The sequence below is a fragment of the Phaethon aethereus genome (genome assembly GCF_964289735.1).
Source record: "Phaethon aethereus genome assembly, chromosome: 2".
Classification (NCBI taxonomy): domain Eukaryota; kingdom Metazoa; phylum Chordata; class Aves; order Phaethontiformes; family Phaethontidae; genus Phaethon; species Phaethon aethereus.
The window spans coordinates 63,204,069-63,228,827 of NC_138582.1; the positions used below are offsets into that span (position 1 = coordinate 63,204,069).

At 38.0% G+C, this 24,759-nt stretch overlaps 1 protein-coding gene across 1 annotated transcript in view; it reads left to right on the top strand.

The window, feature by feature from the left end:
* CCDC102B (coiled-coil domain containing 102B) overlaps nt 1–16,775 on the top strand; it is a gene marked incomplete at its 5' end in the record, with an annotated part of 50,840 nt that extends 34,065 nt beyond the window's left edge. Inside the window, 4 exon segments of the mRNA XM_081996609.1 lie at nt 3,634–3,738; nt 11,642–11,650; nt 11,652–11,714; nt 16,552–16,775. Coding sequence (XP_081852735.1) covers nt 3,634–3,738; nt 11,642–11,650; nt 11,652–11,714; nt 16,552–16,641 — 267 coding nt within the window. The 3' untranslated portion in view covers nt 16,642–16,775.
* Between the last annotated feature and the right edge of the window lie 7,984 nt (nt 16,776–24,759).

Sequence of the window (24,759 nt, forward strand, 5' to 3'; positions counted from 1 at the left end):
ATTGTTTAAAAAGTTAAAATGCATTCCCAGTTAGTCTGCCAATGTGATGACAGGTATGAAAGGAATATATTCCTTCCTTTCTTACTTGCTAGTTTGCCTAATCTTAGATCAAAGGCCTGTTTTAGTTTTAAGAACTGTTTCAGAGTTCTCTCCAAATAATACCCTCCAACAGCGTATCATAATGTTAAGACTGGCCAAGGTTTTAGGAATTCTGTTGGGGTGTGTGTGGGGAATGTTGTTCATTTGTTGTTCTTGTTCTTGTTTTCTTAGTTACAGGGAGCGAATAATCCATGATGAGAAGGAACAGCCCGAGGAAGTGTCTTTTGCTGGTAGAATAAAATGCCTTTATGCCTTTAAACATAATCCATTTTTTGTCCATCCAGTTTTTAACTCTTTGACATTTGACTTTTCTAAGTGAAGTAGTTAGTTCTCATCCTCTGTGTTTAGAATCGCAGAATATCTCAAGTTGCAGGGGACTCATAAGGATCATCGAGTCCAACTCCCTGCTCCTTGCATTGAGGAGCATGTGACTAAGAGCATTGTCCAGACACTCCTTGAACTCTGGCAGGCTTGGTGCCATGACCTGGGGAGCCTGTTCCAGTGACCAAAAACCTTCTTAGTGAAAAACCTTTTCCTAATGCCCAGTCTGAACTTCCCCTGACACAGCTGTATTCCATTTCCTTGTGTCCTGTCAATGGTCACCAGAGAGAGGAGATCATCACACCCCACCTCCACTGCCCCCCTTGAGGAAGTTGTAGACTGTGATGAGGTCACCCCTCAACCTTCTCTTCTCCAAGCTGAACAAACCAAGTGACCTTACCTGCTCCTCATAAGTCTTGCCCTTGAGACCTTTCACCATCTCAGTTGCCCTCCTCTTGACTCTCTCTAATAGTTTGATGTCCTTCTTATATTGAAGTGCCCAAAACTGCACACAGTACTTGAGGTGGGGCCACACCAGTACGGTGTAGAGTGGGACAATTACCTCCCTTAACCAACCAGCTATACTGTGCTTGATGCACCCCAGGACACAATTGCCAGGACACATTGTTGTCTCATATTCAACTTGCCATCAACACAAACCCCCAGATGTCTTTCATGGGGGCTGCTCTCCAGCTTCTCATCCCCCAATTTGTACATACAACCAGGATTACCTCCATCCCAGGTGGACAATCTGGCACTTGGTCTTGTTAAATTTCATGCAGTTGATGATTGTCATATGGTATGTGAATTGGCTTAGAAATTTGGTATTTGGAGATGGATCTAATTAATTTGCTAATGAAGTATTTTCTTGTAATGTCTTAGTCCTTTTGTCTTTGATTTCCTGTTTATTCCAAGGTTTATACTTTAGTATTTAGATGCAGCTTTTGTTCATAAAGTTCATAAAGATGGACATTTGGACCTCATTTTCAAATGGTTAAGTTTATGGTCGGCATCTGATTCATACATGGAAACTGTTTGAAACATTGGCCCTGCTGTTTGTCTTTTATTGTTCTTCATCATGAGAAGACGAAGCTTGTGGAGAAAAAAAGCACGTTGTCTTCCCCCACCTCCGCTTTACTCAGTCTTCTGGGAAATCCAAAAATCTGAAAATCTGAATGAGCCTCTTGGACTTTATAGGGTTTCTAATTGTTTTTATTTGCTCAGAAATAAGATGGGGACAAGTTTAGTCTTTGATTTAGCTAGATGGTCACATTGTTACAATTCACAGGGTATGAATTATGTTTCTCTGATACTGTAACACCTCATTCTCTTTGCTTCATCTTCAGTAGCTTTTCATTATTTGCCAGAAATTGATCTTAAATTAAAAGTAACCAATACCTGAAAAAGTACATGTCTCTGGCTGTTTCGAAAGACTTTTTGGCACAGATATATTGTTTCTTTGATGAAGTGCCTTGCACTGTTGTCAGTCCTTACTTTATCAAATTAGCAATTTTAGTTCTCACAGAAATGAAAATTGTAAAGTTCTTAAAATTTTAACTTTTATGTATTAGCATTTCTCTTCTTTTTTTATCTCAGGTGAAAGAACTGGAATCTTTCATTTTCACACTTTTTAATCTATCTTAGTTATTTTAATCTTCTCATAAGTACCAGTTAACAATAACGTGTTAATAGTAAGTACTTATCAATAATAATATTCTGATAAATATATTAGTACCTGATAAGGATCTGTTTTGTGCTATAAAAATAATTTCATTTTACCAATTTTTCTTTTGAAATCTGAGGAACATTTCATATATTTTTGACAAAACCTTTGTCTAGTTGCCTCTAAGGAGTAAATAAAATCAGTTGTTAGATAATTACTTTACAGAGCTTAATAGTATGGCTTTTTGTTGATATATGTCGTGGTTTAACCCCAGACAGCAACTAAGCACCACACAGCTGCTCAGTCACTCTCTCCCCCACGGTGGGATGGGGGAAAGAATCACAAGACTAAAATTGAGAAAACTCGTGGGTTGGGATAAAGACAGTTTAACAGGGAAAGCAAAAGCCGCACACACAAGCAAAGCAAAACAAGGGATTCATTCACCACTCCCCATGGGCAGGCAGGGGTTCAGCCATCTCCAGGGAAGAAGGGCTCCATCACACATAATGGTTACTTGGGAAGACAGACGCCATCACTCCAAACGTCCCTCCACCCCTTCCTTCTTCTTCCCCCCAGCTTTATATACCGAGCATGACGTTATATGGTATGGAATATCCCTTTGGCCAGCCTGGGTCAGCTGTCCTGGCTGTGTCCCCTCCCAGCTTCCCATGCACCCCCAGCCTCCTTGCTGGCAGGCCAGCATGAAAAGCCAGACTGTCCTTGACTGCTTATCAACAACCCAAACCATCAGTATATTATCAACATTTTCTCTTCCCAAATCCAAAACATCGCTTCACACTAGTTTCTATGAAGAAAATTAACTCTGTCCCAGATGAAACCAGCAGAATATATTTAATTCCTCCTATATGTGGATTAGATAAATGAATTCAGAAAGCTTGGTTATCCTAAATTAAGGTTACAGCTTTGGCCATAAAAGATAATATTTCCCTTAAGACTACCAATTGTGACCTCAAGAAACAGAGTAGTGTGAAAACTCAAAAATCCTTTCTCTTGTTATTAGGATAGTGGTTTCTAGTACTGAAGACATACCTTATAACTTCTTCAGCTTAATCAATATTCTTTATCGTCCTTCTAAAGTTGGAACAGACTATAACTAAAAACATGGTGATTTTTCATCTTTTGGGGAATAAAAAGTGAACTTTGACAATGTCAGAACAAAATCAGTCTCAATGTTATGTAAAACAAAGTCTTCTATTATTTTTTCTTAAATACTGTTTTTCCATAAATAACAGGGAAAGAAATAAGATTTGGTTACCAGTTACTGTATTAAAACATTACCTGAGCTTTACTTCTGTAAAGGTACAATTAATTAAGATTTACTCTCTTGGGTATTTTTATTAAAAATTCAAGTACCTAACTTTATGAAACATGGAAAACTTATGTCTTAGACTGATTTATAAGATGCTTACCTTACCCTGAGGTAAGGTCATTAGCCTCACCTGGTAAAGAACAGTTTTTTTTAAATCACATTATTCCTCTCTCTTTTTTTCTCTTTTCATTGTTCTTCCTTCAACCCCACACCCTCCCAGCTGGAAAGACTGCAGTTTGAGAATACCTCTGAATGGGGAAAGAGAGAGAGAGTTGAAGCAGAAAAGCAAAGTTTGAAAGAAGAGAACAGAAGATTGAAGTTGCAGGTAAAAGAAATTCAGGGACTTCTGGAGATGAAAAATAAAACAACACTAACTAAACCTAGTTGTGATCACGAAAATGCACAAAGTAAGCTGCTGGTTAAAGATAAGGTATGTGCACGGCTTAGTTTGATTACTTGGGGAGCACTCCCAAAAAGAATTACTATTTCATAACATCAAAATGTGTCCCTAAAACAAGGGTTGTGCAAGACAGAACAGCCATATCTGCATTTCAGACCTGGACAATTAGAACTCAGTGACTTTGTTTCTGTACCCTACAGAAATTCAGACAGAAATATCTTTTCATTTTTAAAATTAGCAGGGGGAAATGACATGTCGGACAAGACTAGGGAGCAGAAGTGAAGACTGGGAGGAACAGAAGAGATTAAGTAAGCTTTGGTAGCTACAGAGTTCTGATGAAGGTCAAAGCAAAAAAACCTGTGAGACAAATAATTTCTCTCGTCTTACTGAATATTGAATCTCTTTTTAGGGAAAAGGGAACTGAAGGAAGAGCCTTCTTTCTTATTTTTCATTCCTTTAAAGATCTGTTGACTTTTAAACCTCATTGTACTGATAAAAATTATGTGATAAATTATTCAGAGACACTTAACTGTGTTTATTTTTTGTTTTTTCTATGACAATAATTAGGCAGTAATCTGGAAGACTCGCACTTTCATTGAGACTGAAAGCTGTGTAAGAGAAAGCAAAAAAAACCCCAACCCAGCCAATCATTAAATGTATATACTTGATGTTACAAGTTGGGCAGTGAGAAATAATAACATTCTTAGTTGCCTAAATAAGAAATAATATAATGTAATATATGTGCATTTACTGTTGAATAATAGCAGTCTGATTAACTAGGACCAGATCTGGGATACAGTTACAATGGGTATTTTTTTCTCTTGGGAAAGATTAAGTGAGAGTTTCTGTACTTGAGGTCTGCTTTTAAATGTAATTATATGATTTCTCTGTATTTCTGTGATGGCTCAGGAACAGCAAACTGCAGTTCATGCATATAGCTTACCTTTATGAAATATCTTACGTAACAAACACCTATTTTGAATTTCCCGTTACTAGTACTTAATTTATCATATCATATCACATCATATCATAGCACAGATGGGGTTCAACTGTCTCCAGGGGGGAAAAGTATTCTCGCTTATGAGCTGGCAGACCTCATTGAGAGGGCTTTAAACTAGATTCGAAGGGGGAAGGGGATAAAACCAGGCTCACTAGAGATGACCCTGGGGGTGCCATGCTGGTGTTGGGGGTGAAATCGATAGCCCAGCTCTGGTGCATCTACATGAATGCACGCAGCATGGGCACCAAACAGGAGGAGCTGGAAGCCATTGTGCAGCGGGACAGCTATGACTTAGTCACCATCACAGAGACATGGTGGGATGACTCATATGACTGGAGTGCTGCAATGGATGGCTATAAGCTCTTCAGAAGGGATAGGCATGGAAGGAGAGGCAGTGAGGTGGCTCTGTATGTTAGGGAGTTTGTATGTTTTGATTGTATAGAGCTCAACGACTGTGATGACAAAGTCAAGTGCTTATGGGTAAGGATGAGGGGGAAGGCCAATGAGGCAGATATCCTGCTGGGAGTCTGTTATAGACCACCCAATGAGGATGAAGAGGCACATGAAGCATTCTACGAGCGACTGGCAGAAGTCTCACAATCGCTAGCCCTTGTTCTTGTGGGGGACTTCTGCTGGAAGTATAACACAGCAGAGAGGAAACAGTCTAGGAGGTTCCTGGAATGTGTGGAAGATAACTTCCTGACACAACTGGTAAGTGAACCCACCAGGGGAGGTGACCTGCTTGACCTGCTGTTTACAAACAGAGAAGAACTGGTGGGACATGTGATGGTCGGAGGCCATCTTGGGCTTAGCAACCATGACATGATAGAATTCTCAATTCTTGGTGAAGTAAGGAGGTGGGTCAGCAAAACTGCTACCATGGACTTGCAGGGGGCAGACTTTGGCCTGTTCAGGTCACTGGCCGAGAGAGTCCCTTGGGAGACAGTCCCGAGGGGCAAAGGGGTCCAGGAAGGCTGGGCAGTCTTCAAGAAGGAAATCTTAAAGGCACAGGAGCAGGCGGTCCCCATGTTGCCAGATGATGAGCTGGCGGGGAAGGCGATTGGCCTGGCTGAACAGGGAGCTTTTGCTGGGACTCAGGAAAAAAGTTTATCAACTCTGGAAGAAAGGGCAGGCAACCCAAGAAGGGTGCAAGGATCTCGTTAGGTCATGCAGAGAGACAATTAGAAAAGCAAAAGCCCAACTAGAGCTCAATCTGGCTACAGTCATAAAGGATAACAAAAAAAGTTTTTACAAATATATTAACAACAAAAAGAGAGTCAAGGAGAATCTCCACCCTTTATTGGATGCAGGGGGACACATTGTCAGCAAGGATGAGGAAAAGACTGAGGTACTTAATGCCTCCTTTGCCTCAGTCTTTAATAACCAGGCCAGATATCCTCAGGGTATTCAGCTCCCTGAGCTGGAAGACAGGGATGAAGAGCACAATAACCCACCCATAATTCAGGAGGAAGCAGTTAAGGACCTGCTCCGCCACCTGGACACCCACAAGTCTATGGGCCCTGATGGGATCCACCCAAGAGTGCTGAGGCAGCTGGTGGAGGAGCTTGCCAAGCCACTCTCCATCATTTATCAGCAGTCCTGGTTAACAGGGGAGGTCCCAGATGGCTGGAGGCTTGCCAATGTGACACCCATCTACAAGAAAGGCCGGAAGGAGGATCCTGGGAACTACAGGCCTGTCAGCCTACCTCTGTACCGGGGAAGATCATGGAGCCGTTCATCTTGAGGGTGCTCACAGGGCATGTGTAGGACAACCAAGGGATCAGGCCCAGCCAGCATGGGTTCATGAAAGGCAGGTCCTGCTTGACCAACCTGATCTCCTTCTATGACCAGGTGACCCGCCTAGTGGATGAGGAGAGGGCTGTGGATGTTGTCTCCCTGGACTTTAGTAAAGCCTTTGACAGCGTCTCCCACAGCATTCTCCTGGAGAAATTGGTGGCTCGAGGATTAGACAGGTGTCCTCTTTGCTGGCTAAAGAACTGGCTGGATGGCCGAGCCCAGAGAGTTGTGGTGAACGGCGTTAAATCCGGCTGGTGGCCGGTCACAAGCGGTGTTCCCCAGGGCTCGGTTCTGGGGCCAGTCTTGTTCAATATCTTTATTGATGATCTGGATGAGGGAATTGAGTGCTCCCTCAGTAAGTTTGCAGATGACACCAAGCTGGGTGGGAGTGTTGATGTGCTGGAGGGTAGGAGGGCTCTGCAGAGGGATCTGGATAGGCTGGATCGATGGGCAGAGGCCAACTGTATGAAGTTTAATAAGGCCAAGTGCCAGGTCCTGCACTTCAGCCACAACAACCCCATGCAACGCTACAGGCTTGGGGAGGAGTGGCTGGAGAGCTGCCTCGTGGAAAGGGACCTGGGGGTGCTGGTTGACAGCCGGCTGAATATGAGCCGGCAGTGTGCCCAGGTGGCCAAGAAGGCCAACGGCATCCTGGTCTCTATCAGAAATCATGTGGGCAGCAGGAGTAGGGAAGTGACTGTGGCCCTGCACCCAGCCCTGGTGAGGCCGCACCTTGAATACTGTGTTCAGTTTTGGGCCCCTCACTACAAGAAGGATGCTGAGGTGCTGAAGCGTGTCCAGAGAAGGGCAACGAAGCTGGTGAGGGATCTGGAGCACAAGTCTTATGAGGAGCGGCTGAGGGAACTGGGGTTGTTCAGCCTGGAGAAGAGGAGGCTGAGGGGAGACCTTATCGCTCTCTACAACTTCCTGAAAGGGGGTTGTGGTGAGGTGGGTGTTGGTCTCTTCTCTCAAGTAGTTAGTGATTGGGTGAGAGGAAATGGCCTCAGGTTGCTCCAGGGGAGGTTTAGGCTGGATACTAGGAAAAAATTATTTCCTGAGAGAGTGGGCAAACATTGGAACAGGCTGCCCAGGGCAGTGGTGGAGTCACCGTCACCGGAAGTGTTCAAAAAACGTGTGGACATGGCAGTTTGGGACATGGTTTATTGGTGTTGTGTTGATGATTGGACTTGATGATCTTAAAGGTCTTTTCCAGCCTGTCTTGGTTTCAGCCAGGGTACAGTTCATTTTCTTCACAGCAGCTCGTGTGAGGCTGTGTTTTGGATTTGGTGTGAGAATATGTTGATAATGTGCTGATGTTTTGAGCTGTTGCTAAGTAGTCAAGGACAGTCCAGCTTCTTGTGATGACCTGCTAGCAAGAAGGCTTTGAGTGCACAGGAAGCTGGGAGGGGACACAAATGGGACAGCTGACCCAGGCTGACCAAAGAGATATTCCATACTGTATGGCATCATGCTCAAAAACTTCCAGGACAGCACAAACTCTCTGGGCAGAGTGTTTGTGATGGCTTGACCCCAGCTGTCAGTTAAGCTCCCAACCAATTCTCACTCGCTCCCCAGCAGCAGGATGGGAGAGAGAATTAGGAGGGCAAAATTAAGAAAAAAGTCATAGGTTGAGATAAAGACAGTTGAGATAAAGACAGTTTAGTAAGTGAAGAAAAAAAAAAAGGTGATGCAAAAACAATCACACACCACTAGCAGACTGATGCCCAGCCAGTCTCCAAGCAAGAGCTACTTTGGAAAAATGACCACCTCTCTGTTGGTGCAAGGACTCTTTCTTCCCAGGTGCAGGACTTTGTCGTTGATGAATTTCACAAGGTTCCTGTTGTCCCTTTCCTTCAGCTTGGTGACAGACCTTGGAGCATACCATCTACAGGCACGGATATTACCTCTGCCTGCCCCATCCTCAGGGGGAGATAGCACAAACTTGATGGGAGCATTTTCCCTCCAGAAGCTGTGAATTGAGGCATCTGCTGTGCCAGGAGTAGTTTCTCTATTTTGGGCTGGTAACCGTGCCCTGTGGTGCATCATCACCAAGGCTGAGCATTGTTGTAGTCTCAGCAGGGTTTTCAGCCAGGACTCCTTGCCAGGGCCTGCCATAGAATCCTGAGCTCACTGTCTCCAGGGCTCTGGCCTCCGGCTGCACGCAGAGCAAGTGGTACCACCATAAACAGATTTCTGTGACACCAAACACCCATTGACAACATGAGTAAAATAAAAGGTCAACAATATCAGAGGAAAGAAGGACTGTGGTGAACCCTTAATGCCACAATGAACTTTATTCAAAACAGCAAAAAGTTAGTAAGTTAGAAACAGCCTTATGAGGAAAATTAATCTAGCAATGAGTTCATGTCCAAATCAGCCATGGCAATGGAGACCTGGCCAGCCATATGTGGAGAAGACAGTGGTTTGTAGAGTCAGTTAGCATATTTTTTAACCTGGCTGCTGCCATTAAATGAAAAACAGGAGTTAAGGAAGGAGAGAGTGATTTTTTCAAGGATTCCAGCCTAACTGAATTTGTATCTTAGATGGAACCTGCCTATTCCTATGTAGAGACAACCTAATGTCACTATTGAACCTTTCTAATTTCTGTCTAATTTGCTTTGATACTATCAATAACCTGAAAGAATGTCTTTGACTTCTGATTCAGGAGCCTTTTTTCCTGGGATGGTAGCTTGAGTTCAAATAAAATAACATGTTATATGATGGTATATGTATGTTGATGAGATCTGTAAAATATGGGTGATTAGGTTAGTAAAGGGGATCATAGGCAAGATTGAAACCACAGCTGTCTGAAGATCTTTGTGCATCTTAATCTGAATGATTAGGGCTTTATTGATCAAATAGACACAAGGGATATGGGTAATGTGTTATGGAATGAATTCCAGAGCAAAACATAGTTGCCTAACACCTGAGCTTCTCCTAAACATGTATTTGTGAGATGATTTTGGAGATCCATTGTAGTTTAGAACAATATACAGTGTTATTAATTGATGTATGGCTGATTCATACTTTTTAAGGGTATAAACAAACAATGGCAATGTTTTTTCTTTAATAACAGTTCTAGTAAGATTAAACATGAAAATACAGAAGTGAAGTCCTTATGTCCTTGTCTGAATAATTCTATGCTGATGCTTAATTATCTTGCTTTTTAATATGTTTATTAAATATATACATATATTATAGAATACAGAATTTGTGCAATCTCTTGCCAGTTATGGTAGAAAATCATACAGATTGAAGTTCAGAACATAAAATTTAGTATTAATTATATTTTGTACAAATGTGAGTCTGATATTATTGTTAGCTGGCAGCATGTTCGTTTAAAATGTTTCCATACGCAGTTTCTGAAAGGTTAACTTCTGTTGTACAAGATGAGCAGAATTGATGAAACAATTGAGATCAAACATTGTTACTACATAGTTTTATCGACTGCACTTCTTGGAATGGAGACTACAATTTAAATTAATAGCTGTATTATTTGACAAGTAGCATGGCAACAAATGCTAAATGGATCTAACTGGTTCATTCTAGGAAGGAGTAAAATGAAGAAAAAAGGCCTTTGTTGATGATATAGATCAATACACAAAACATGCATTTTATGGAAAGATATTTTCTATTTCATCTGTGAATATGACCTTGAAACAAAATTATAAATTGATTTGGGGGACTAATAACTGTTCGTTCTCTAATTATTATGGTAAATATTTGGTTATTAAAGATTTGATTCATTTAATATATTTTGTAGTGGACTTGTACAGAAACTAAGTGAAGAATGCTGAACTGTGGAGCTTGTGGATCCATAGACTAATTTTTTTTTAGTTTTAATTTCCATCTTTAATATGATGAGGTTATAATGTTCTTAGGAAAAAAATCCATTGATTTTAAAAATAGAATGATGGACAACATGTATTTTTAAGATGAAAACATTTTAGCTTAACATTACCTAGCAAGATGGTTTTAAAATCATCACCATTTAAGGTCTGATTTTTGAAAAGTAAGAAGCACTCATTTTTTTATGCAAATAATTTGAAAAATTGTCTGTATTGCATTTACATGACAAGGCTTTGGTAGTAGGGGAGCTGCAGGGATGGCCTCTGTTAGAAGGGACCGGTAGCTGCCCTGTGCCAGACACAACTGTTTCCAACTGGCTCAAAAAGGAACCCACCACTGGCCAAAACTGAGCCTATCAGTGGTGCTGGTGTCACGTCTGTGGAAACACATTTGAGATACAGTATAAATGCTGAGCAGCAGTGTGTGGTAAGGAGTGAGGAAAAAGTGTGAAATAGCTCTGCTTATACCAAGGCCAGAGAAGAAGGGGAGGAGGTTCTCCAGGTAATGGAGCAGAGATTCCCCTGCAGCCAGTGGAGAAGACCATGGTGAAGCAAGTTGCTCCCTGCAGCCCATGGAGGACCATGGTGGAGCAAATACCAATATGGATATGGTCATCCATGCATGACCCCACAACAGAGCCAATGGACATGTCGTGAAGGAAGGTGCAGCCCATGGTGAACACATACAGGAGCAGGCTCCTGGCAGGAGTTGCAGCCTGGGGGAGGGCATGCTGGAGCAGTCAGTTCCTGAAAGACTTGCCCTGTGGAAAGGACCTATTCTGGACCAGTTCTTGAAGAACTGGGGCCTATGGGAAGGACCCATGCCATAGCAGTTCATGGAGGACTGTATCTTGTGGGAGGGACGCCCCGCAGGAGCAGGAGAACAGTGTGAGGAGGAAGGAGAAGCAGAGAGGAGCTGTTATGGACTGACCCATAATCTGCCATTCCCCACCTGTGCATAGAGGGAGGATGTAGAGGAGTCAGGAGTAAAGGAGTGAAGTTGAGCCTGGGAAGAAGGGTGAGAGGGAAGGATTTTTAGTTTCATCTTTGTTTCTCACCTTCCTACTCTATTTTTAATTGGCAATAAATTTAACTTTCCCTCAGTCAAGTCTATTTTTCTTGTGAGGGTGATTTATCTCAACCCATGAGCCCTTTCATCTTATATTCTCCTCCTATCCTGTAGAGGAAAGCGGGTGAGAGAGCAGCTGGGTCAGCATCTGGAATCCAGCCAAGGTCATCTCATTAGAATATCAGAGGTGGGTGTGTTCCTCACATTTCATAGGCAGAAATTAATTTTTACAGCAGCCACTTCAATGAGAATGGTTTTGTTCATATTTTTAAAAAAGACAAAAGTTGTGAAATGGGTTTTTCTTCCTCCTAGTTACAAAATGAGATATTTGATGATGGTTTTCTTACATGGTAGAAAATAATTACCCTGCTGTAGTTATAAAGTCTTTGTAATTTCACAGTGTCACTGTATAACCTCTAATTTTTATGGATACAGATTTTTTATATGGGAATAGTTAGAATGTGAATGCTTCCTAACTTTAACTAAAAAACACCGGTAAGGGCTGTGAGACTAAACTACTGCTCCCTAAATCTATTTTTTAGTTGAATAAGAAAGCAAAGTTCAAGCATTCTTTTTTAAGATCTAGAAAAATCAAATCAACAGAAATTTCAAACCACAAATTCTCTGTTTCTGTACTTGTCTAAGGAAGATGTTATAACACACTTGTACTCACTTCCAGATTTATTATCAAGATAGTATCTTTTTCTTCCTTTCTCTATAGATTAAGCAACTGTTTGAAACAGACTACCAAAGTACACATACTGCCATCTGTCTTGGTATGCGGTTGTATTACAAAGATTTCAAAGTGATTGAAGTATTGGGTATATTAACTGAAAGGAAAAAACACTAAATTTATAGAAATAATGACTACATACTGGATTTCCAGGAAAGGAAACTGCAAATACCACAGTTGTTAAACTTGCAGCATCATAAGGTTCTGTTTCTTCAGGATTCAAGGAAAAATATTACCAGCTATTTTTTATCTCTACTTAGGAACAGGCTGTTTTTTAAAGATCTCTCTATATATCAGACCTCTTTGTTTCTATCGTCTGCTGTGTTTTAATGGATTACCACTACTTACATGTAAACCCTTTGGATGAGAAGCTGTTGGATGAGATCAGATCTTAGTAACATACATTTTATATGGTATATGAAACACATATATTACATTTATTTTATGAAACCGAAATCTCAGTTACAGTTATGGCAACTGAAGTATTAAATGATTTTCTCTTTTGCTAAGAAAAATAATACAAAATATTCAATACAGGCAGCTAAAAAGATTGTTCATACTGTATTTTATTATTCCCAGAAATATTTGGATCATTTTAAAATTTATTAATTTTTATTTGTTCCAACTGTTTACTATTTATTTGAATGTAGATGTAATGGTTCTCCCTGGGATGACACTAACTTTCCCCATAGCAGCCCATGCAGTGCTGTGCTTTGCACTTGTGGATAGAAAGGGGTTGATAAGGCACCAATGCTTTGGCTATTGCTGAGCAGTGCGTGCACAGCATCAACGCTGTCCCTTCAACTTCCTGCGCAAAGGCCTGGAGAAGGCTAGGGGTGGGCAAGAGGTTTGGATAGGAAACAACCAGGACAACTGACACAAACTGATCAAATGGATATTCCATACTATATGATGTTGTGCTCAGAAATAAAACTAAGAGAACTGGGGCTAGGGGAAATTTGTTGTCAAGGTGCTTGTCTTCTGAAGCAACTTCTGTGTGTACTGAGGCCCTGCTTCCCAGTGGAAGAATGTATCTCTGCTTATGGGTGGAGGTTTTTTGGTTTATGGTGGGTTTTTTTGCTTTGCTTCCACATGTGGCCTTTGTTTTTTTCATTAAATAGCTTTTATCTTGACCCATGAGGTTCCTCATGTTATTTTCTCCCCCTGTCCTGCTGAGGTGGGGGAGTGAGAGCAGCTTGGTGGGCACCTGGCAGCCAGCCAAGGTTAACCTACCACAGTAGAACACTTTTAATGAGAGACAGTCTTATTGCTTAAAGCTCCACAAAAACTTATCACAAATTATTAACTAGAATGGTATTTGCAAGTACAGTTGTAAAATAAAATTTAAGAAATGGTTGAGAAAATAAATGGAACGAGGGAAGGTGACAAATGCTGCCTCTGCATTAACATACCTTAACATTTTTGTTTAAAGAAGTAATATGGCTTTAAGGCAGATCCCCTCATCATTGGCCCTTGAATTGGTATTGCTTTAGTTCAGGGTGATTTTGTGAACACTTAATTCTTTCTGAAGGAAACTATGTGGGAAGCTCTGCTTCAGATATTCATGGTCCTTGCTCCAAACCCCCAGGCTGGACCAATTACAGTTTTGGGGATGGCCTCCTACTGCACGTGGATTAAGGGCCATTAGGAGCAGGCAGAACCTGGCATCTTGTGTTTGTGCATGGGCCTCAGCGCCTGCTGCTGTAGTCTACTTACCCACTTCTGCTATGCTGACTTACTGGTGAGAATACAGCCAAACACAAAACAAAATGCAAATTGCTTCCTTGTCAACAGTGATCACAGTACATAGTGATCTGTCTACCTTCTTCTGAATGCGTGCAATCTGCCAGAAGTACTTTGAGGAGCCACCACAGTACAGAGGAGGGATTTTATAATTTGCCTGGATGGTGAATAGCAAGGGCTTATACTAATTGCCATGCGTTTCATTCTTGGTTTTGTGTCACAGATGGCTTGGACTGAGTTTTTAATATATATTTTGCTCTTCATCAGAACAAATCTCGAAAGAAGACATAATTATGGTTTTATTGTTAAGGACTTTGATACTTCATCTAGCACTGTTCATCCAGTGGAGAACTACCTTTGTTTCAATACAAACCTCTGGGGCTGGTTATTGTGATGGTAAAGCAGCACTGGCTGCACAATTTGCTCCTTTAGAAGATTTTTAAAACACAGTATGTTTTGTCAGAATTACCACTTGGGAAACAGTTGGTTTTATATGATATTTTTTCTAATTACTTTTCTGGTGAAATTCTCATTTCAATTGCTTAGAAAACACACTAAAGTGTAGAGCTAAAAACAAATAAAGAGAGTTTTACAGATGTGTTCATTTCCTCTAGCAAGTAATGCTGATGTTTGATAATAACAAGGGAAAAAATTACTGGATTACAAACTGTCATGGATCAACACTCCACTTTTTATGCAAATAATTTGAAAAATTGTCTGTATTGCATTTACATGACCAGGTTTTGGTAGTAGGGGAGCTGCAGAGGTGGCCTCTGTTAGAAGAGACCAGTAGCTGCCCTGTGCCAGACACAACTGTTTCCAACTGGCTTTAATTCTACATCTGCATTTTCATGATACTGAAATAAAAAATTAATTCATTTCCCTCTTGCTTCATTCCATCCACTCCAGGATCCTACAAGCCAATTCAGTTTGTTTTTTCCCCCCCTGACAAAAGTATCATATAATAACAGTTAATTACCATCAATCACTCATTATTATTTCTCTGTCTTTCCAGCTCCAAACTTATATAATTGGGGTGTGGGGTAGACACAATAGTAAACAGAAATGCACTATTGAAAAAGTTAATGTATGACTGGATAAATTATATTTTCTGTTATGCTTAATATGCTTTTCTTAATAAGTCTTAATCTTCTGTTTACTTTTTTACTGCTCTTGCATAATATGTTTAAAAAAGAAAAACCTGGTATTTTAAAATAAAGGTACCGCTCAGTAAACTCAGAGCTGCACATCTGTCAGTATAATCATAACTGTGTTTTTATTTTCATTACTTCATATTTTTTGTCTTTGAAAGTCTTTATTACTTTTAATCTCCTATTATCTTTGCTCCTGTTTGTATTCACCTAGCTTCCTAAATAATACTGACCTTTTTTCTGTGGCAAAAGCCAAGTATGGTTGCTTTTGGGTGTCTTATGATCTTCCTACAACATGGAAACTGGTTATTTATTCCTCTCTTCTTGTCCCTTTTCTCTTATTTTTTCCTAATTTAATAAGTAGTTATTCCAGCATGTGAGGGCCTTTTCTTTTTCCAAGTCAGCTAAGTTTCTATAAGAAGCATTGTGGAAGGCCTTTGTTAAATGCCTTTTGAAGGCCTGCCTTGATCTCTGACCCAGCAGTTTATTTATTGACTCATTCAGAAAACAGAAATAGATTTGTAAGCCCTATGTTTTCTTGCATAAAAATTTTTTTGGTTCTTTTTCAATATATATTTGTTCACGTGTTCATGTTCATTATTATTTGTAATTAAGAATGTCAGTTTTCCTGTTACAGGTATTAGGTCTGTCTTTTTTTTTTGATCCCCTCTTGAAGAGTTTTAAAAGTTGTTAATATGCTAGTTGTTTTCTAGGCCTTTTGAATTCTTTAATGACTGGTATCTGGTTCCAGGGTTTATTAACTACCCATTTTGTCTGTTTGTTTCATGATAATTTCAATTTGAGACAGATCTTGTGATGTAGCCCATATATAAAATATGGACACAGGATTATTTCCATGGTTCTCCTATGTGAATCTAGAGGAAATTCAAGCAGCCCTCTTGTTTCCTTCATTTTTCATATTGGTTATGTAATGGTCAACAAACCATCAGGATTCTTGCTGTTGATTTGTTAGAAAAAGGATTAATAATAGTTTTTATAACTTCTGCAAATTGTTCCTCTCATCCTATTTGGCCTGCCTTATTATATCTTTACAAAAAGACTGACAGATTTTAAGATATTTTCTATTTCTCCCCTTTGTAAATACGTAGTTATAATATATCATGTGATACAATATTTTATATGGTTCCCTTTATGAAATAAATACAGTAGACTCCACCCCAGAATACACATATGAGAAATTGATTTAACTTTTTTCTGCCCTATTCTCAGACTGGAATGTGTTTTCAGACTATTCCTCTAAATCCGTAATAAAAATAAAATTCAGTTCTTCTCTTATTCTCTTTTTTCTCCTAAATATTTATTCATTCCTGAAATATGTTCTTTACATTATTGCTGTGTATAGAGGAATTAATTTTTTTTTTTGTCTCGTGATTAAGTTGTCAGTCGGTAAATGGGGATGTGTGCGTCAAAGTGTGTTGACACTCAGTTCAAGTTTCATTGTTTTAAATTCAGCCTGTCAAATCTGACAGTTTCAGTAACTAATCTTTTCATTTAAGCAGAAACTCTGTCCCTATGTGGAATATCTGTAAGCTTGTCTCAGTTTCTTACAGTTACTGAATATTTGAAATGAGTTCTGATTAACTTCTGATTTGTGACTTCTTTGAACTAGCAGACTTTCAAATTCACTTGTTGACAAATTCCTTTTTAAGAAAAATAAAATAAATAAAGCAAGCAAAGAGAGGCTAATTCAGTCTTCAGGTTTTGGCATCTTTTAACAGTCTTGGGAAAAGAGAGGAAGGAATTGTTCATGCATACTCATGGATTTGAACTGTATTTTGTGATATTTCTTATCAACTTTGGAAATTTCAGTTCTTTAAACAGACAACAGTAGATGCTTGGAATATCTTGTGCTTTGTCTTCTTGTGCTAATGTCCTCATTGCTTTCAGGACAGCTGTCTTGGGTTATGATGTTCATTGAGGAGACCATGGGCTCAGTTCTCCCTGAAATGCCCTCTCACTTTCTAACCCTTTTAACCAAGTTTGTGTAGAAGACATGTCTCTGTGTAAGGCCTCATAATGTTTCTTATTCCTTTTTTTATATTTTTTTAATTTTTTTTAAAATTTATCCCAGTATATGGGAAGAATAATCTAATTGGAAGTAGTCTGATTTTGGTCCAACACTTGCCTTTTGTGCTCCTTTGAGGTTAGTGTTGGAGTCACCTAGTCCGTGTAATTCTGGTTAACCTGTTAGATACAGAGGCTTGTATTTTCATTATACTGCCATTTTTATTTCCATGCGTTTCAGAGGATATACTTCTTCACTGAATCCTTATTTAAAAAAAAACCAAAAACCACAAAAACCCAAACCACAACACAGAACTGCGTTAAAAAAAAAAAGTTTTGTGTCAAAGGAGATAACAGAAATAACAGCTTTTATTTTGTTATTAAAGTCATTTTGTCAAGAGATTGTGTAAAAACAACACTTTTCATTTGCATACATTGGAGCCAGATAGTCCCCAAATGGCATAAATATTGATTTATAGAGCTGAACACCTCTTGTTTGACCCCATCACTCCGTGTATGCTTCGCTTTTCTCAGTTTAGGGATATTGACATCTCTGTCTTAATCTGTTTCAGAAAATTTGTGAGGAAGAAAAATAATAGTTGATACAAGATAACAAAAGTTATTTCTCTATCTGAAGTTAAAATCACTTTTTTTAGATCTTTTTTTTAAGATGCTTTGACCAGTATTTTATTTAATACTTGATGATGATAAAGGTGGTTCCTTAAAAGACAGTGTTGTTCCCTACATCTGCCCCTCTTAATGCAGAAGCATTGAAGCATTGTGGAAAAAATTATTCTTTTTTTTTTTTTTGTAAGTGAAGAATGTTTACTATTTATAAGGTTTTTTTAATTATATTAAAAAGTGGGTATGTTAAAAAAACAATTTCAAGACATTTTTATTCTGTGTTGTCATTTAACATAATTGCAAAGGAAAATAAATAATCTTCATTGTTATTTTTCCTTCTGTCTACAGTCAGAAATATCAGTCAAGAAGTCATTTAGCAGGAACGCTTAGATACCAAAATAAGCACTGGCTTATCCAGTTTCTAACTGGGATATTTGGGGTGATTGTTGTATAGCTCTCAGCTTGTGTTACACACATTTTCTCACTCACTGATTCATTCCATTTTGCTTTCACTTTCCGTTTTGCATCTTTTTTCTGTGCTTCTTTCAGATAGTTGACATTGCCTGGTTACTTTCTTCCAGCCAGGCATCTTACCATAGAGATTTATTTTCATATTACCAAATGTGAATTACCAATTACATAAATGAGTGGCAACCATGTTGGAAGGAGATTTAATTTCTTTAGTACTAAATAGTGTACTATATTTAATACACTATTGTATAACCTGACTGAGCATAGTTGTAGAAACCTTTCTGAAAGCTGTATAGAAAATATTTCTCTGTCATTATAGTGTTTGCAAGAGGTTTTTGTAACCCAGCAGGTGATTAGTCTGAGACTGCTTTTTTTTTTTTTTTTTGCCAGTGTTGTATAGATATGTTGTGGTTATAAGTATCTGGAATCCAGAATTCCTCTTACATTTTGCTACTGTAATTTTGGTATCAGTGTCAAAATCAGTTGACCTCTACCCCAATATGCCAGAGTGGAGCTTGTTCCCTAAGGGAAAAGGAGCCAGGAGCTGAGCATGGGACCAAGACCAAGAGAGGCGGAGATCCTGCGCAGTCCCACACCACCTGAGGAAGCAAAGCAGAGTAGGTCTGGTGGTGGCATCCAGGGTCAGCTGAAAGTCCAGACTGTCAAGCAGGTTCATAGTGACTCCGATGCAGCTGAGGTTGCAGCTCAGGCAAGGCTCATGGGAGAACCTCAGTGTAAAAGCTCCAAAGGCAAGGAGGAGCTTTGGAAGAGCTTTACTTAAGGTCCTTTCTTAAAGGAGAGCAGGGGCATACCCTCAGCTGCACTATTTCTAAATTGGTCCTGAGCCCAGGCAGCCAAATCTCAGGAAGGGGAGGACATCTGTAGAGCCCTGATATTCCTCACTTGGTATCTAACAACTGTGTCAGCATTAGAGCATGTCTAAGAGCCTACGAAACAGTAGAACAGGGAGAGGTTAAACCCAGTCTCGTCTAAAACTTTAAGTTCCTTTTGTCTTCAGATTGATTAAATATGATCTCATTTTTAGTATTGTTTTGTGATTGTTGGTTGTTCCGATAAACTCATCTATTAAGAAATTTTATGTCCCGTTGAAGGTCAACACTGGCGATTGCTGACCTTCAAATGGAAACGACTGTAACAGGCTCCTGTATAGTTGAGTGGAAATACCTTTACCAAGTCTAATGGTCTAGAACTGATTAAGTTTAAATCAGTTACTCTACATTCACACTCCTATGGTTTTATGATTACCAGCTGTAAAGGTATCTGCAGTTCTGAATTGTCTTAGACATTTACATCTCGTCACATGACATACAGAAGTCACATACCATGATTGAAGAAGCTGCTTTTTTGTAAGAAGTTATATTTCCAGCTAACTAAGTGGAATTGAATGCTTTTGGCAGTTCTGCATCCCTGACTCCAGTGCTATAAGATGGATCAATTTACATGAAGAATATTGTTGATAAAATCTGAAAGGTCATGTACTCACACATACATAATATTCTGCCTTTTGAAAAATCAATCTAGTTGCAGTGATTAGGTAAAGAAATCTACTGATGATTCTCTTTTCTTCAGAAACTGATGGTTATGTTGAGAATAATTTTTTTTTTCCTATTGGCCTTATTGGGACTTCTTAAATCTAATAAAGAAGTTTTCTTGTTTTTACATACAAGAAAAATCTTTATGATTTAGATAATATCAATTCCATAAATCCAAAGTTTTGAGGAGAATATGTTATGAAGAGAAAGAGAACATAAGGTCCTAGAAGTAAATAGCTTGAGAAATAGGAAATCTAAGCTATTAGTTAGTCTAGGGTAGATCCTCTGAAGACTATTTCAGCGCTGTTCTTCTACATGTAATAAATCACTGCAGATGTGATCGAAGTGTTCAGTTCCTATGCAGCCTGAATAGTCTAACAGCCGAGCTACTATGAAGACCCTGTGTATCTTATTTTTGTTTGTCTTTCATTTCACTTTTCACACTGAAAGACACATAAACAACATCCCACTCAAGTCCTTGGGCTTATTCCAACATAAGCTGGCAATTTTTCATCTTTCAGTTTCATGGGTAGAAGGGTTGTTGATGTTTAATTCCAACATTGCCAGGTCCCTCAAAGAAATAGTTTAATACTATAGATATGAAAAAAAAATTAGCCTGAAACATAATAAATAATTTGTGGAAAGGAGCAGTCAATGTTTGAAATCAAGGAGTTTTATTTCCATCCTTTATGCTTACTTCATTTAACTGGACTCTCTTTTTCCTACTTTGAATTCTTCAGAAAATAAGAGTTTAGATTCTTGATGGAAATTACATTCCAACTTGAAGATTAGTTTTTTGCCTTTAAAGATGTACTTTAAAGTTTTGACAGTAATGGGTTGGAACTGGACTGAGGTGTAAATTAATTTGTAGTGGTAATGATGGACTTTTGACTTCCACATTTAGATTTTTTTTTTATTAAAGAAGATAAAGTGATTGTTAATTCCAAAATCTGGGCTGTTAAGGTCAATAGCTGGACTGTCTCAAGTGTTACTGGTAGAAGATAGGCAATTGTATAATTTTCTTATCAATACTTGGAACATAAGCTTAGTGTTACAGTTCAATTCATGCAGGTCTTTTCGCTATTTTATACTGCATGAAGACACTTCAGTGCTTTATTTCAGTTTTGTTCTGATGTTGATGTGTGTAACAGTGGAGCACTTTTAAATTTGTTTGTCACAACAAGACTTAATTAGAGGATTATTGTTCATCTCACTGAGATTTTGTAAGTTTGCACAACTGTTGTGTCTTGGTTGTACTAGTTACTAGTTATACGGGTGCATAATAGAACATACTGCCAAGGTACCCCAACGTTCATACTTTGTCTTAACAGAAATGGCTTCAAAACTTGTATCATATTAACATACCTGAATCCACCAGTATGGCCTCTGAGCTCAGTTACTAAAAAAATTACTTGGTTATTATTGGAAATTATTTGGTTATCAGGTTCTTCAAGGTGAAGAAAATAAGATCATCTTTGCTAACTGTGTCTTAGACTAGCAACCTTTGTATAATAGGCAGTGTACCTCCTCTTTTTATCTGCAAGATTTATGTATTTGAAAAATTGGTGTGGGTTCATATGGATACAAATAATTACAACAATACTATTATAGTCAGCTCTGTTAGATGAAGACTTGATCATATCAAGTCTTTGAATAAGATCTAACCCACCAGATTTCTATCATAGCTGCTGCCTCTGTGCGTCACTAGAGTTTGAGTGCTAAACTGTATACAAAAAAGTCTGTACAAACAGATTTGTTGTTCCTATAGCAAGCTACTAAAAAATTACAGTGTTCTGTAGCAAAGGATACAAAGAATAAACATACACTCTAGGACTGTACAGAGCATAAAACCAACCTGAACACTTTGTTTTTGATGGTGAGATCATCCATGATCATTCCATGATTCCCTTTATTTGAAATAAGGTGTGGATTATTTGAGGATTTCTGTGGATACTCTGAAACTCTCCTGGAATTCTCAGTATTACTCTTTTTGTTGATACAAGCTGTAACAATGGGCTGGAAGAAGGCTGTATTTTCTTATACATTTTTCGTATGTCTCAACACCTATGCTGTCTCCATTTCTTCAAGTGTGTGTGTTAGTATAATCCCACTTTCAAATACAAACCTTAGCATTACATGCTTTAAATGGCAAGATGTAGATATGTATAATTTTCTATACATACTGTGTGTTTCTGTTTATCTGTATATTAATATAAAACTATGGGCCATATATTATCATTTTCCTTTTAACCATAATTTATAAGTAGCTCTCTTTTTTCTTGGAAGGGAGGGAATATAGTTTGGCATTTTATACATTGTTCATATGGAAAGAATTTCTCATTTTCATTACCACATGAATGCAGTGAATGCAGATCTCAGAAATAAATAAAATAAAATAAAATAAAATAAAATAAAATAAAATAAAATAAAATAAAATAAAATAATCAGAGGCAACACTCAGACATATTGTGTTTAAAAGTTTATAGGGTTATAACACATCTTAATCTCACCTTGTATTGTGGACAGTCTTTTTTCTTCATTTTCAGCTATGAAGGAGGTAGCAAGGCAGATTCTTTGAATTACGTATTTTTTCAGAAGCAACACCATGAAATTTCCACTTCAGTCTTACTATGCTACAGTGATATGACTGATGTAACACAACTGAGATGCTGTGCTGTGGAATAAAATACCTCAAATAAACTTTATCAGAAATAGTTCATCATATGTGAGCAAAATCCACTGGTGTACAAAAAAATTGTACTGCAGGTACTTTTTAAAGAAAGCAAGCAAACTATTTACACTTGAAACTGAAAATTGAGCTCTTGCTGTTTAATAAAAGAAAAAGAATCATATTGTCAAAAATAAGTGTTCTTTCACCACAGAAATTTACAATTTAAATTGGGATTAAAAATATTTTTTTTATCGTTGTTTCATACAGCTGCAGCATTTAAACTTGCCTTAGCATCTTTTTCCTCATCCTTATTCAATATTATCTTCTGAGGTAACTCAGCTGAATGTTTTATTTAGATGGTTACGTGATTAATTTCCTTTTCATTAATAAATTTAATTCAGAGATAAATCCTTAACAACTGTGTGCATGACTGTTCTGATAGCTGGTGTCCTTCTAGTGTTTTACTGTGTATCTGAAACAATAAAATGATTAGGTAAAAATTATTTAGGTAAAAAGTAACTAGGGTAACTTTCATAAAGTAGAAATAAATCAGATATTTTAGCATGTTTGTACATGTGTTGGTCCAATACATGAGAGAAGAGGGCAGATGTGTTAAAAAATAAAAAATGTGTACTCTTGAAGAGTACTCTGACAAAAGACATGATGTAAATTACTATATTGAAAAATATTGTAATATATTCCATTCATGTTACAATCTGTGGAGAGATGAATACTATAGTATAGAACAGTCCTCAAATTTTGCCATAGGAAGGACTAAAATATGACTGTGAATTAACATTCTTTGAGATGCATGTTCAATTTTATTAAATATTTAAACTTCCTTCATCTAAATGTCTTTTTTCATACCTGGGTAATAAGGTTTAATTTAGGAAGAACTCTAGGTAATATAAATGTTTTTGTGTATTTTTATGAAGAGTAAATTAAAAAAGATCTATGAAGGATTAATTTAAGAGGACTCCTTTGCCACATCTGTAATGTGATTCTGGACAAATGCAGTAATTGTAAGTTACAAATTCTTTCTACTTCACATGTGTTTTATTCAGTAAAAATAAAGTGTGTTATTTTGATACAACAAAGAGAAAACCATACAATAAAGTGTGAGTAGCTATATGTACAGTGTTTATGATGTATCTCTCTTGCAGACATACGAAGTTTCTTATGGTATCGCTGTTGGTTCCTAGTAGATAATGGATGGTAACTGGTTTTGTATAATGTGGCTTACTGTAACCTCAAGGTATTTGTCATAATGTTGTGGAAACTCTTGTAGAAAAATGAGGAGAAAGCAATTTGTCCATGATTGTCTATGAGGAAATACCACAGTTATGGGCTTATGTAGCAGTGTCCTTGTGTCATTTCTACATTTAGGGCTGCAGGTGGCTGCTTTTTTGTCCTAAAATAATAAACCCCAGTATTTCTGCATTGCTTTCTTCCTAGTTAAGACAAATGCATTTGTACCCCTATATGTATATGAAATCACTTCTGTCATGTATATTCATAAGTATCGTAGAGGGAAAAAAAAAAGCAATACTTTACATCAGAACTTATTCAAATTCAATTGAAGTGATGGTGATGATATTCAAGAAGCTAATAAACCACTATACTCTCACTCCATTGGAGACACCCCAAAATCACTAGACTATAACAGAACTCGAGATGTTAATCTAAGGAAGGAGGTATGTGTTTTTGAGGTTTTTTGGGGGGGTTTATTTGTTTGTTTAAACAAATCATCGAATCATTATTAATCATAGAATCATTAAAGTTGGAAAAGACCTCTAAGATCATCAAGTCCAGCCATCAATAAATTTCAAAGGAATTGTATATCCCAAAATAATCTAGTGCCACTCATTCTGTATAAAAATTAAAAAGTATGAGACAACAAACTCATAAATCAAATCTGCCATATGCAAACCCAATGGATGTTAGGTTCAATGCTCTTCCAATTACTGTTAGTTAATGAAAAATAATTTAATATTTTTCAATACCAAAAAGTTAGCTTTTATAGTATTTCTATAACTACATTAACCTCAGTTACTTTATAGCAGTGCATAACACTTTCATGTAGCCTTCCATTGCTTAAGAAAGAAGGTATTCTAAAGAATGAATATTTATTGTCATTATAATGAGGGAATAAATAAGTACGGTCCAGATGTAAGGCAAACAGCAGTAATTAGTCTGTGGTACTAGAAATAATTTAGCAAGGAACTATAATTTTGTAAGGACCTTTGTGAATCTGTTACTAC